At 42.4% G+C, this 14,318-nt stretch overlaps 1 protein-coding gene across 1 annotated transcript; it reads left to right on the top strand.

Moving 5' to 3' along the window:
- The first annotated feature begins 1,086 nt into the window (after window positions 1-1,086).
- On the top strand, window positions 1,087-12,697 carry LOC127597851 (CD81 antigen-like). Its single transcript, XM_052061191.1, has 8 exons — window positions 1,087-1,287; window positions 2,562-2,676; window positions 9,492-9,589; window positions 10,236-10,310; window positions 10,392-10,505; window positions 10,819-10,917; window positions 12,006-12,089; window positions 12,178-12,697. Exons 1-8 carry the CDS (start codon window positions 1,222-1,224, stop codon window positions 12,238-12,240), a joined length of 714 nt encoding a protein of 237 aa, XP_051917151.1. The 5' UTR covers window positions 1,087-1,221; the 3' UTR covers window positions 12,241-12,697.
- Window positions 12,698-14,318: the final 1,621 nt, after the last annotated feature.

Genomic DNA, 14,318 nt, shown 5'->3' with positions numbered 1-14,318 from the left:
TCAGATGCTCTGGTTTCATTCCCAAAACATGCATGTTAGGGATATTTAAGACTTTCACTTTTTAAAAGTCTACACACACCCTTTCAAATGCCAGGATGATTCTGATATAAAAGAATAAGGCTCCACATGACTCATTTGGAACTGTTCACAACTTCTTCTTTCGAGATGAAGACCGCAGTTCCAACCGAAGAAAAATGACTCCAAAGCATAATGCGACCACCACCTTGATTGATTGTACTTGTGCTGTTCTTTCGAGTTGAACAGTGTTGTGTTGGCTCACATTTTTGGGAATTATGGCCAGAACTTTCAGTCTTGCTTTCATCTGACCAAGTTTTGGGAGTTTTTATTAAGGTCCATTGCAACCAAGGTTGATCCTTTTTTGGCCATATTTCTGATAGGTACCTTTGGTGTAAACCAGGGGTGTCAAAGTCATTTTTGTTGCGGGCTACAATGGAGTCACCGTTTCCCTTGCAGGGCCATAATGACTTGTCAAACCATATGAAGAAATCAATAATAATGCTTTATTCAACGATTGTTGAAGTGACTATGATGAGGACTTTGGTCACAAGAAAATGTTCACAATCTAAGTTATTGATTACATATGAGAATTTGAAATTTTGCAACATTTTAGCAACCATTAGTCATGGAAGCTGACATGTTTGATTTGCTTTCGCGGGCCACATAAAGTGACCAGATCTGGCCCCCGGGCCTTGAGTTTGACACCTGTGGCGTAAACATTTCTCATCACTAAAAGAATACCATACCTGCATAATGGTGGCAGCATTGCGCTTTAGGGATGTTTTTTTGTTGTTGTTGTTGATGTTGTTGCTGGAACTGCAACTTCAAACAAGATGGAAGGAATGATGAACATGCTCACCAGTCTTTGCACGAAACTTTATGGCTTCCGATAAAAAGCAAAACAATTTCAGCAAAAGTCTGTCACAACATTTATTTTCTTTGTAACTCGTGTTCAGACTTGGGAACAAAGTGGGGCACCCCGTTGACTCGTGCAGACGGGGGCCATGTTATTCCCTGAATCTTCCCCCTCCTGGTGGGCAGTTCCGTGTCTCAGTTTTCACTCTTCATTATAAAGGAGGAGTTTGCCGCATCAAGGCGCTTATACCTCAACTGGCAGAGAGCGCGTGTGTGATTCTGGATTGCTGAGTGGCCTCAGACGTCGAACTGGGATAAAAGAAGGGAAACTGACATAAAGCTGGCAACATGGCGGTGACAGGATGCACGCAATGCATTAAATATATGTTATTCTTCTTTAATTTTATTTTCTGGGTAAGTTGTTTTCTTTCCCTTTAACATTTGGAATGTTTTGGGTTACAAACCTGACGTTGGATTGACTGAGCGGCGTGCCGTTTGAGTACCTCTGTGCAGTTTCATGAATTCGATGCGCTGCGTTACCCACCGTGCTTTGCCAAGGGTGTGAAGGGCTCGTGTAGGAGAGCAGCATCAGTTGAGGAGGCAACGCGTACCAAATGTCGCTCAAACCCCACAGTTATTTTCTGCATGGACGAGCAGCAGTGTGGGGTGGTTGAAAGAGGGAGGGAGAGGGGAGGATTTCATGACGGGTGGGCTTCAATCTAAACATTTACTCCTCTTTCTTTACATTTCACATCAACCATGTGACCCTGTCAGAAATAGATTCATGGGCTAAAGGGAAATACTTCAAAATCCCAAAGCGATGGATGATTTCTCTCAGAATAAACTCTTAAAAAAAGGGGGGGGGGAGCCTGAACAGAGATTTGAGGGGAGGGGAGAGCTGTGCTGGCTTGGAATTTTTCACAAACTCAGGCAACACTTCTGTCCCGTTGTTTTCCACAAATGTACTCGATGTAACTTGCCAGCATCACATAATACTTCCTCATAACACACTCGCATTCTTTATTCTTACTTCCCAAACCTCCGGAATTGACCAGCTGTGAATTTCCACTTGCTTTTTCTCGCTACTTATCTTTTTTTAGATGAACAGCATATCCTGGACACGCCACGCAGGAGTGTTTCCTCTGTTGGCTTTTGCTCGCCTGCTTGTCATTGTGAAAAACTGCCATTTTTCATGTCGAGGATTTGGTTTCCTGTCTCTCGGAGAACAATGCAATGCAGTCATGGCACTAAATTTGTCGATGAGTTTGTTTTAACAAGGGACCAATGAGAATCTTTTTTGTATTTTTTAATATTATAACTCCTGGATCACCACATCGAGTGCTCCAATATCAACCCGTGATCCGCATTCCTTCAATGTGGCACAGGAGATAAACGGAGAGGAGATAATGTTGAAGAATTTGTTTTTGGAGGCCGTAGACGGTGCCATAGGTCACCGCCGTGTCAGGATGTCCTCTCATCACTTCCCTTTTACGCCAGGGGACAGTTCACAATCTCCCGCTGCAGCTACACACACATACAAATATTTCAACCGCGAATTTGAGCTTATAGGAGTGATGTTAGCAACACATATCACTTTCAGAAATGTTGGATTTCTCTTGCACGATTCCAGCAAAGGACTGAGGAGGACGACGACATCATACTGACAGTCTCCCTCCTTTTCATTGCAGCTGGCGGGAGGAGTGATCTTAGGAGTGGCCCTGTGGCTCCGTCACGACAGTCAAACAAGCAACCTCCTCATTCTTCAGTTTGAAGGCCAACAGGCTCCGGGCACCTTCTATATCAGTGAGTCAAGTGGTTCCCTCCCAGAAAGTAAAAATGGCCAGTTTTTTTTTTTAGAGGAAACTAGGAGAGGAACTCTGTGATTGGCTTCTGACAACATTGCCCTTTGAAAATAATGTCAGTTGACGTTCAAACGGCCGCCATCATAAAACCTGAGTTCACTGTAAAGGCGATATTTAAGTGACTTTTTAACCCTTTCAGGGACAGCGGTTACTACAGTGGACAGCTTATCATGTTATCAGGTTACAGGGTGCATGAAAGGGTTAAAATACTCACAATTTCTAATCTGAAGGAGCTATAGGCGATAATGACGTCAGTAGTCACCAACTCATGCCACTGTACCACCTAAATTGGTGGCAAATATCAATGCGGAACAGTGTCACTCAATTTACATTGCTTGTTTGGAAGGGGAAAAAAAATCTTTTTTTTTTTTTGTCGATGTGTTCAAGCGCAATGTTACGCACGATATGTTCAAAAGGAACTGATGATTGTCAAAATGTGGTGAGGACAGAGGGGACCCGACCTGCTCCTCTGTAATACTATAATACCGACTGATGTTTTTAAGTTTTTGTTGAAGCCTTATTGGTTTAGCATCGGAATACATCACGAGAGTTGGGACTGCTTGTTCGGTATGTCTTGTTTCAGAAATGTTCTCCACATTATTGGCTAGTTGTACAACTTTCGAGTTGTTTTGACTTTGTATAAATAAGTGTTGTCCTTGCGAGTACTTTGTTATTGGTAGAGTACACCCACACCTATAAACAATGCAGCAAAACAAAATTTGAGTGAGCCAATTTTTCTGGCTTGGCCCCAATGCAAGTGGACGGTCGAACAGCGGATCGTGGAAAATGTGGTAATGTGTTACCCTTGAGGTAATTATGCTCCGTTTTGATTTTTATGATCTAAACAGTGTTTGTTGTAGTGGTTTTAGTTCGCAGTGGTGGTGAACTTGTACTTTAGACTGTACTGCTAGCAACTTGGTTACTTCATTTGGTAATTTGAGATTTCATCATATTGAGGCATGTTCCCGAATGCTGTATTTTTGGCCCGTCTGATGGTCCAAGTCAGGGATGGGCAAACTAAACAACGGGGGTGGCTACAATGTTTGGAGCTGTGCTACATTGGACAGCACAACTCCTAAGATGTATGAAATAATGTTTTTTGTTTTTTTTTAACCCTTTCAGGGACAGCAGTCACTACAGTGGGCAGCTTATCATGCTATCAGGTTACAGCAGTGGTCCACAAACTTTTTCCTGTGAGGGCCACATAACTACGCTTCTCTGATGGGGGGGCCGCATCGAGGGGCCACACAAAATCAAATAACTTTTTTTGATACACTCGCGGTATTAAAGACGTCTTTCTTCTCGGAACACACCACCTCTGCGACAGCATTCATGCATTTCTTGACAAACTCTCCTTACCGCTGCTTGCTATCAGTTGAGCAAACCGAAAGCTAGCCCGAACAGATGGCTGGTTCAGCTGAGCTTGGCGTACATATAACTAACGTTCCTCTTTTTAGCGTTGACAGTTTGTCTGCTCTCATTTGCCGAAGCAAAAAATCGTACTTGTTGTTGTGACGGGATTCATAGTGTCTGCGCAGATTGTATTCTTTGAATACCGCCACCGACAGATGAGACAGACAATCTTTTCTTTGCATTGCAAAAAAAATCGTTTCTCCATTTTGGGTTGAAATTCACTGTATTCTGAATATTTTTTTTTCTCTTACCTCACCTTTTCGCCATGATTACGTTCTCTTTGAGAGGTACGGGTTTAGGATTTATTTTTCTGGGGTTACCAGATAACGGCACAGACCGCAGAAGGATGGAACAAATGTCACCTTATACTGTATGTGTTTATGAAATTGTTACTAGCTAATAGTTAATCATGAAAATAGTTCATAACTAAGGAATATTTTATTGCAAAAGCCAAAATTTATGATAAAATACAAATATACATAGATTATAAATAAATCAAAAGACTCTCTGGTATTGTTCAGGGGGGCCGGACCAAATGTGGAGGCGGCCGGATCCGGCCCGCGGGCCGTAGTTTGGTGACCGCTGGGTTACAGGGTGCATCAAAGGGTTAAATAAGGACAAAATGTTTTCTTTTTTTTAACCAATGTACAGAAACGTGTCCAAATATAGTATTATGCTGAAACACATGAACAAGATCCACTCTTCAAATACAAAAGGTTTGATGCAAACAGAAAAAATAACCGGACACTATGATTTTCTTTGCCTCTGTGGAAAGGTTTCTCTTGCATTAAACGATACCAATATTAAGTACAAAAACCAAATTTGTGCACATTTTCACAAAAATCAGCTCGCTCAAAGATTTTAATATGATATGGCTTTATGTTATAGCGGCGTATGTCCTGCATGTCAATGAATAAGCCGACTCACTCACCTTTGTGAATGCAGCGGAGAAAAGGCCAATAAATGTTTCCCCTCTGCATCGCGATCGATTTATCACGACAGTCGCCTCTCCAGTAAGCCACCGTGCATGTTTTTTAACACTCTTAACACCCTTGGGGTTGATTTATAGTGATGACTGATTGAAATATTTCATGGCTGATAGCATCTCCAAGCAAACTAGGTACATAGGTTTGTGTTTAAATTCATACAACCTTCCCACCCTACAGGGGTCCGTCATTTGCCCGTCCCTAATCGAAGAGCAGAGTCTGAGCCGATCGATAAATTGATTTAGAGCCAGTGACAAAAGGGAATCTCATGGCAAATCGCAAATGACAAAACTCCTCTCAACTCTCCATTCACTTGCGTCCGGGCTATGTGAGCACACCGTGGCAATTTGTGCCAGGCGCCTCTCCCAAAGTAATTTTCCGGTTGTACTGCCCAAAGTTTTCAACGCAGCGCTATGCAGGATTGGCACAGAATTGACACACCCTCACAACAAGTCAAATCCAACAAAGCGTGGCTTCTATCCACTTGCTGTCTAAACATTTTCATTTCCATCACTCAATACACCGCATTTTGGTCCCCCGAATGTTCCACAGTGAAAGCCATCAACGCTTTCGCTAATGTGCAAAGCTTTCTTTTAAATATGACATTCTCCAGCAATTTTACACTTATTGCCAATACCGCACAATCCGTTAGATTGAATATACAGGTAGTTTAGTGCTCACTGTGTGATTTATGACCATGTATAACACACAAGGCACATCTCCTTATCCAAATCACAGTATGTTTTATTCTCGAAATGTATTCAACCCTCGCAGTTGCTCAATCATCACTTACAGACATCTCGTCTCTTGTCGTAGTTTGTTTTATGAGACAAGAAGGTCATTTTTAAGAACACGTGAGTAATGGGGCTCACTTTCAGCTGGGGCCGCAAATACAAACCTGCATTTGACCTGTAAGAAAAGACCGGGAAACAGGACCTGCGTAAATCCCCTGTGGGACATTTTTACCCAGCTGTTAGTCTGACACTCCGAAGGTGCGCATTCAATCTTACACCCCCAAGTCCTTCAAAAAAAAAAAAGAAAATAAATGACCTGGCTCACGTGCTCCTTTGAGAGAGGCCAGATGTTGTCAGCAGATGTTGCGGCCGGTGCGGGCACCGAGTCGCGCCCGTGTGAGCACCCTGCAAAAATAAAGCCATCATGTGTGTTCACCCGCTCGGAAGTTTCCGAGAGTTGTTTTGTTTCCTTTACAAAATCATAACTGAATTGCAGAATCAGGAATGCGCTCCTCAGGTTGCCTTTCCGCTCGAAATAATGGCATCCATCATTTTCCTTCGGTACCTTCAGCCACGCACAAGCTGGCCCCAAAACATGCGAAACATGATACAATTCAAACATTTTCATCTCGTCGTCTTGTTGTGGCGGTGAACTGCCGTGCACCCATTCATTACAATTTGGCCCCGTCCATGTTCTGCCATACTTCCCTCCTCACTAAGTATAAGGAAGCATCACAAACTCCGGCTTTTTATAGAGCGCAGACCCACTAGTGATTTTGGAGAGGCCCACCCAAGCAAGATCAAGGGGAATGTTTCTTTCTTTCGCCCGCTCTTAAACATACGCCCCGGCATAATTCAAATAACCTCGGACATCTGCGCATTAACCTACAAATTAGAGTTTGGCCTGGATGTTTTTAGCACGCTGGCACGTCAACCTGGTGTTTATGTCAGGCTCAAAATACATATTGTCCAAACTCTGAGCGCAGTTGCTGCTGGCATGCCGCTTGAGGAAAGCTCCCGCCTGACAATCTTCTCAGACTTGTTTCAGAACTGGAAAGAAAAAAAGGGGAAGGACAGCAAAACTAATGTAGTGAAATTTTGAGAGATTTTTCAATTGAATTGTCTTGAGTTTATGCTCGACCCCCTCAATCTTATAAGGGACCTCAAGGCAACATTTTTATTTGCCATTGTACAAAGTATGTTGAATGTTCCCCCACTCGTCTAAACATATATGAATTCGGACTAATATTGCGCTTGTTGAATAAGAGCTGATCAGATTCATCGATCCGTTTTCATCCATCTCAGTTGGATTGTCATTTTGGCCTTATGTTGCCCTCTGCTGTCGACTGTAACTTGCTTCAAACCAACCTCGGGCTCGCATTGTCAACGTCACAGCTCATCTGTTTTCTCTGTCTTGTGAAATGCGAGCCAGAGGGAAGTTTGATGTCAATTTTAGTTGACAGCAGAGGGCGGTATGGGACTAAATGGCACCCAGATGTCTTATTCCACAAACACAATATTAATCCGGATACCGTGTTTAAACTCATTGCGGCACATAGAACATATGAGTACAAAGAAAGTGTTTGCTATGAGTTCCCCTATAATTCTTCATCTTACCAAGACATATTATCCGATTAATTGCGTTCAACTTAGTAGAAACACTCTGGGGAAGGCGCTTGATTTGATAATTAATTCATTTCAGATGAGTCAACGAACTGTTGCACCTCTACTTCATATCCAGAAATGTCAATTTCGTAAACAATTTATGACCAGCAATTGACATTGATGCACTCCATGGGACTAATTACTCGATTCATACTCTTTCCCTACTACTCTTTTACTTTTGTGCCTATTTCCATCATACCTTGACTATTATTCAGATTATTTTGAAGCACCTTGGTGGACAAGTGATTGTAGCGCTCACTAGTATGTGTGCTCATCCACTTTCATTTTAATGTGTCTCTGTCAGGAAGGCCCATAGAGAGTATGACTCTTTTTAATGATTAATCCTTATCGTAGATCAACAAGCACTCACTGGAAGACTGGAACCAATGCAAAAGACTGCAGGGACTTGACTTTGCAGACTTTTTTTTTTTGTAAATAGTGGATGAGAGGAGAATAAGAGAGACATCCAAGTGGGGCTTTTAGTAGCTTTTCACATACATACACCCGCCCCCCCCCCCCCCCCTCCCTCTATAGAGGTTACACAGAGAGACAAGAAATAAATGAACTTCCCCGGTGCCCTCTCAATGGCCTTCAAACCTCAAAGGGTGTTGTCATAGTAATGGAAGGCAGTGGAAATAATGGCCGCTTTTGCCACATTGCTGGGTTACCATGCCTGGTAGCTAAGCTCACGAACCAAAAAAAAAAAAACCTCAGGATCCTGCCTGAAAGAGGAGGGGGAGTATCGCAAGAGGGCTGATGGAGATATATGGAAGGTTTGTACGTGTGCTGTTTGTGAGGTCTTGCAGAGAATCAGAATCCGTCCGTCTCTTTTTCGACTGCAGTCAAGGCCGCATTAGTGTGGAGGTTGTTTTCCCAAATCAGCCGGCTCCAAAAGCATCTGCCTGAAAAGATTTCATTCATCGGGTGATGTTTCAGTGGACAGAGCGAAGAGATAAAGGGCAAAAGGCCTTGGGATTGCTGAGTTTTAAATGCACTCTGACATGCTGTTGAATCTGTAGAACACAGATCTTGCTTTTACCTCATGACCGATACCGATGTGGCGTCAGCGAATGTGGTACAGTATTTCATATTGAGATGAGCAATGAAGTTCTTTGTTTGCTAGTCCCCCTCCACTTCTAACAAGAACAAATTGAAATAATGAGAGAAATACCGATGGAACGTATCAATGTCCGTAAAGTACCATTTTCAAACAACGACCATTTAAAATGCGCTCGAGTGAGGCAGTAGTAATTTTCTAAATGCAAAGAACCAGGCATTCAACTATTGCGCAGTGTGAACTTGCTGTGTGTTGCAGGAGCTTTAGCTTTTTTTTTCAATTTCTTTTGTACTTTGGATTATTAGTATTAGTGGTCCGCATTTCGCCTGAAGTCAGCTGGGATCGGCTGAAGCTCCCCATGACCCTAAACAGGAAAAATTGTCTAGTAAAGTGGATGTATAGGATTCTTTTTTTTATTCACTGAATTCGTCTTGCTGCAGGACCACCAGTATTATTCCGCCATTCAAATCAGAGGATGTTAGTGTCATAATCACTAGAGAATGTCAAGAAAGGTATTATCTCTTATATATCGAGATTTGTTTATCTTTGCCCCGCTCACGTCTCCTGTGTGGGATGGATAATGCAGGAGGTGAGAGGTCAGAGGGGTTTATTGTGCAGAGGGGCACTGAATGTGTCTGGAAGGCACTTCCCGGCCTGAAGCTCTGCCCCCGACACAGGATCTGGGAACTGTTTATCTCCAGGATGTCAATAATGTCGTGTCACCCAGCAGGGACCACGAAAGACATTCAGGAAGTCCATTACCAAATAGTGTGTGGATCAATGAACAGGGAAAAATAAACGCTCTCCGTTGTCTTTGCTGCCCCCTGGTGGTGGTAGTAAGCATACCCCATTGCCTCGTGTATAGTGTTAAGTTCATGTTGATGTCTGTCTGTTTTGGCAGGTGTCTACATACTGATAGCTGTAGGTGCTGTGATGATGCTGGTGGGCTTCCTTGGTTGTTACGGTGCCATTCAGGAATCTCAGTGCCTTTTGGGAACGGTGAGAATTATATTGACTTTTACAAAATACAAATAACACTATAATGGACAAAAAATCTTCGGACACCTTGGCCAATTAAGCAATTAGGGATCCATGATAATAGTTTTCCGAGTCGCGTCCCTCGATTGGGTCCCCCCACTACCACACATTCCAAGAACAGTCAACAGTAAAGTGTTGATCGCTTCAATTTATTGATGACATTCATATTTTTTCTCAGTAACAACTCGCTCACTCACATAACAAAATAAAAATATAATAATGTAACTGGCAAACCTGCACTTTTGTTATGTTGATTGGAGAAGATCCGATTGTCTGTGAGACCTTGAAGGTGTCTGTGATTTTTGATTGGTTGATTGAGTTAGGGGTGGGGTCAGGTGAAGGAGAAAGAAGATTATGACCTTGTTTGCGCCATGTAGATCATAGGTGTAAATAAACAAAGTGTTAAATGGCCAGATGTCTCAATATAATTGTCAAAAAATAATTTACACTCCATTGTAAAATTAAACAAATCGTGACAAAGTAATGTACAATAGTCAAATGTCCTGCCTATAAAAATCCACATTCGGTATGCCTTGGCATCTTGTGTGTCGTGCATTCATCGATGAAAACTGTTGCACTGAAAGTGGATTCTAAATCTTTTCTGCAGTTCTTCTTCTTTTTGGTCATCCTCTTTGCCTGTGAAGTGGCTGCAGCCATTTGGGGTTTCATGAACAGAGACACAGTGAGGACACCCAGCCACATTTGCAACAGTTGCTCATCATATCAGTGATTCTGATTGACAATAACAACAAGCTGTTTGCAGATCTCCAAGGAATTGATCAACTTCTACGACTCAGCATACATCAAGGCTGTGGACGTCTCGGGCTCTCCCAGTAAAGACGCTGCCATCAAAGTTCTGGACGTTTTTCACACCACGGTAAGTCAAACATTTAGTCTCTTAAAACCCTGGTTTTGTCTCCTTATAGCCACAATATTAAGTGTACCGGTATGAGATATACAGTATAAATATCCAAAAGCAAGAAATGCATTTATTTGATCAGCTTTGAGAACCAATGTTTTTACTGTTGTGCAGAAGTGCGAACCTTACTTGGCTACATGGTAGCGACAAAGCACAGACAAAATACAACTTCAGTACCGAATGAAATTATGCAAGTGTACCTAATTCTGTAGCGAGTTAGAGAACTTTTGGATTATTATGTTGTGATTTGTGTTCTCTGCCTTTGCTCCAGCTTGACTGTTGTGGTAAAGGAGATGACACGGCACTCTTCAAACAAGTTGTCAGCAGTTTGTGTCCCAGAAAGTCTCCAGAAGATTTTCTGAAGTCTCAGGTCGTGAACGTTTCCTTATTCTGTAGCATGCGATGACATTTGTGTTGCATTACCACCCACTCTTTGAATCGATTTTTGCTCTCCATATCATAGCCCTTATTTTCAACATTATATATATTGCATACATTGTATAATGTGGGCGGCCCGGTAGTCCAGTGGTTAGCACGTCGGCTTCACAGTGCAGAGGTACCGGGTTCGATTCCAGCTCCGGCCTGCCTGTGTGGAGTTTGCATGTTCTCCCCGGGCCTGCGTGGGTTTTCTCCGGGTGCTCCGGTTTCCTCCCACATTCCAAAAATATGCATGGCAGGCTGATTGAACACTCTAAATTGTCCCTAGGTGTGAGTGTGAGTGCGAATGGTTGTTCGTCTCGGTGTGCCCTGCGATTGGCTGGCAACCGATTCAGGGTGTCCCCCGCCTACTGCCCGGAGACAGCTGGGATAGGCTCCAGCACCCCCCGCGACCCTAGTGAGGATCAAGCGGTTAGGAGGATGAATGAATGAATGAATTGTATAATGTCACAGTTCTCTGTTAGGATTAATCCACTGTAGGGTTGCACCGATACCAGTATCTGTGCCAATAATACATTTGTCGCACCAAGACTACACATCGTACCAATACTACACCTCACCAACCTGAAATAAGCTGTTGGGCATGCACTACACCACAGGGTAAGTGAGGGGGAAACTCACCTTGAATATAATTACTGTAACCTCCATCATGAGATCTGTGTTTACAGTCTCGCCAGATTTTTTATTTTGTCAAATTTTAACTCGATTTTGTTGTTTGTGTGTAATTCCACTATTGGCCATGAGATGACCACAAACCAAAAGTATATGCTGTAAATTGGAAAGAGGATTTAAAACAGGAAGGATTTCAAGATCAGCCTCATGGTTGCTGAAGAGATGAAAGAAAGATTATTTAATGTCTAAATCCTGCGTTTTACGCCGACAGAGTGTAATGGCTGTAGGTTCATTTTATGATGTACAGTGGGACCCACAACACATAAACCACCCACAGAATCACATATTTGAGGAGTAAGAAACTAAAAATCTGATATTAAACCCCCCCCCCCCCCACCCTCCAAACAGAGCTGCCACAACAAACTGATCGAGCTCTTTTCTGAGAAGCTTTATCTGATTGGTCTTGCTGCGTTAGTGGTGGCCGTCATCATGGTGAGCTCACTCCCCCGCCATCTCCCTCCCTGCATGACAACAGAAGAGCAATGTGAGTCAAATGGTATTTTTCTTTGTTCCCTTTTAGATCTTTGAGATGATCTTCACCATGGTGCTTTGCTGCGGGATCCATAACGCCCCAGCGTACTGAGTCCATCCAGTGATGAGTACCGTGACTCATTGATGGGCTTAATTTGATTTAGGTTTTTTTTTTTTTTTTTTTTTTGGCTGTCGCTCCTCTTTCCTATGACTAGAACACAGCATGGCAGTGATCTGCTATCATTTTATTTTATCCTAAAAATATATATAATTAGGATATTGTCTATTTATCATAGGGCATAATCATAACTTCCTAAATCTATACTGTGTATATACAGTATGCTGTGGAATAGTTTGCTGAATTAATGTCATTTTTATGGATGTATAAATTGTACATATGCACGTCTCATGTTGATTACGAGAGGCCATGTTTGATTGTGACATGTCTCTCTGTTGTGTTACACGATTGAACCAGCAGGGGTTCAACAGTCACTTGCGACTTTACTCTGTTTTCACGCCCACAGCGCTTTCTCTGTCATCTTTGTTGAATAAACCATCTTCGTGCAGATTATCAGTGCAGATTCTTTGTTTTCTGCAGCGCGATGGGTCGATTAGTGGTAAGGATGTTTGCTAATCAGTTCTCACATTCTGGGTCAGAATCTTGGCCTTCCTCTGTGGAATTTCCACATTCTTTCCTTGCTTGCGTGGGTTTAGTCCAGGTACTCTTAAAAAAGAGAGATGTCAAGCAGTTACTGCGTCAAGATTAACTCAGGAGCATTCTCAGGCAAAAACAAAAATACGCTAATTTATATCTGCGCGCAACTGGTTACTGGAAGTTGATGTAATGTCTTACATCACCACAAGGAGGCAAACTTATCAACAGCTCTTCTCGAAACGATTACGCAACAATTACTCCCACAACATTCAGAACTCAACGGACTTGTATTTCTGGCACAGACACACCCAGTGCACTTTTCTCGTTACTTAAACTCGCTGATGACATCAACGGTCAAGTCTCTGCTAATAGCTCATTTATGGTAGCCCTACAGAGAGAGATTTGTATGGCAGAAGTCGAAGTTTCACATTAAAATCCAACTCGACTTTTCAACTGTTTTTATTTAATTGTTGGGGCTCTAAAGTGCCTGCCCACCAATTAAGTGTGAAATAAGGCATAAACCAAATGAATATGGTCTGTCTCTTTCTGAAAAAAAATCAGTTTGAGCTCTTTTGTAGCCCAGTTTGGACAAACCTGGTACATAACTTGTGTAAATTAGCTCTTATTTAGATAAGAACCACACAGAGTTTTCCCGTCTGTGGCGCGATCAGCATGTTTGGGAAAAACAAAGTTCAACAGCAACCACTTTCAGGCAGAGGCTGTTTTGAATACGACGATAGAGGCATAACAGACCCAAGTGGTGTTCCGGCATCAGCACAAGAGAAAAGTGCTCATTGCCTCACATTTTTTCCCTTCATTTGTCAATATTTGGGGGAAAAGGCTTGAACCCCCCCCCCCCCCAAAAAAAGTGTTTTGACATCAAATGGGTATTATTTGAGTTCCCCGAGCTGTGCAGTGCACACAAGTCTTTGAAAAAAAGGAGGGTGGGGTAGACTTTTTGTATTATCACTGTAGCTTCCATTTTATTTGCATTAAATTTTTTTTTAATTCATTTTAAAAACGTTTTTTTCAATTCTAGTTTAACCTATTTTATCAATTTTAATGAACTACAATAGCATTAGTAATGACTCAAGCAACAGCAACCTGGTCCACTCCGCAACACGTGGACAACGTCGGCATAATACATCCTGTAGCCGGTTAAGACGGGCCTTCAAAATAAAATCAATCCACCGCTGAAAACGGATGTTACGTTTTATTGATACAGTATAGCTACGAGTTAGACTTGAAGTTGCTGGCATCCACCTAACAAGAGACAAAAAATTATTACCACAAACAATATCGCATCGTTACAAGGCAAGACATCTGGTTGAATCGCAGCCTGCCACTGCTTAGGCACGTTTTACATAGTGTTAAGGTAAATGATGACTATGGCTCTTTTAAAGCTGATAAAGGCTACCAGACCTTCTTCCTCGTAACATGAATGAGAGCAATGGAGTGTGACGTTAAGGTGGCACGATGTATCTATTGTGTGCAACCAAAGCGAAAGTGTGTAGGAGCATCTCAAGCAGTGACTC

This window comes from Hippocampus zosterae, chromosome 3 (genome assembly GCF_025434085.1).
Source record: "Hippocampus zosterae strain Florida chromosome 3, ASM2543408v3, whole genome shotgun sequence".
Taxonomy (NCBI): domain Eukaryota; kingdom Metazoa; phylum Chordata; class Actinopteri; order Syngnathiformes; family Syngnathidae; genus Hippocampus; species Hippocampus zosterae.
Note: the sequence above shows the minus strand (reverse complement) of the source record. Positions and strands in the feature narration are given on the sequence as shown.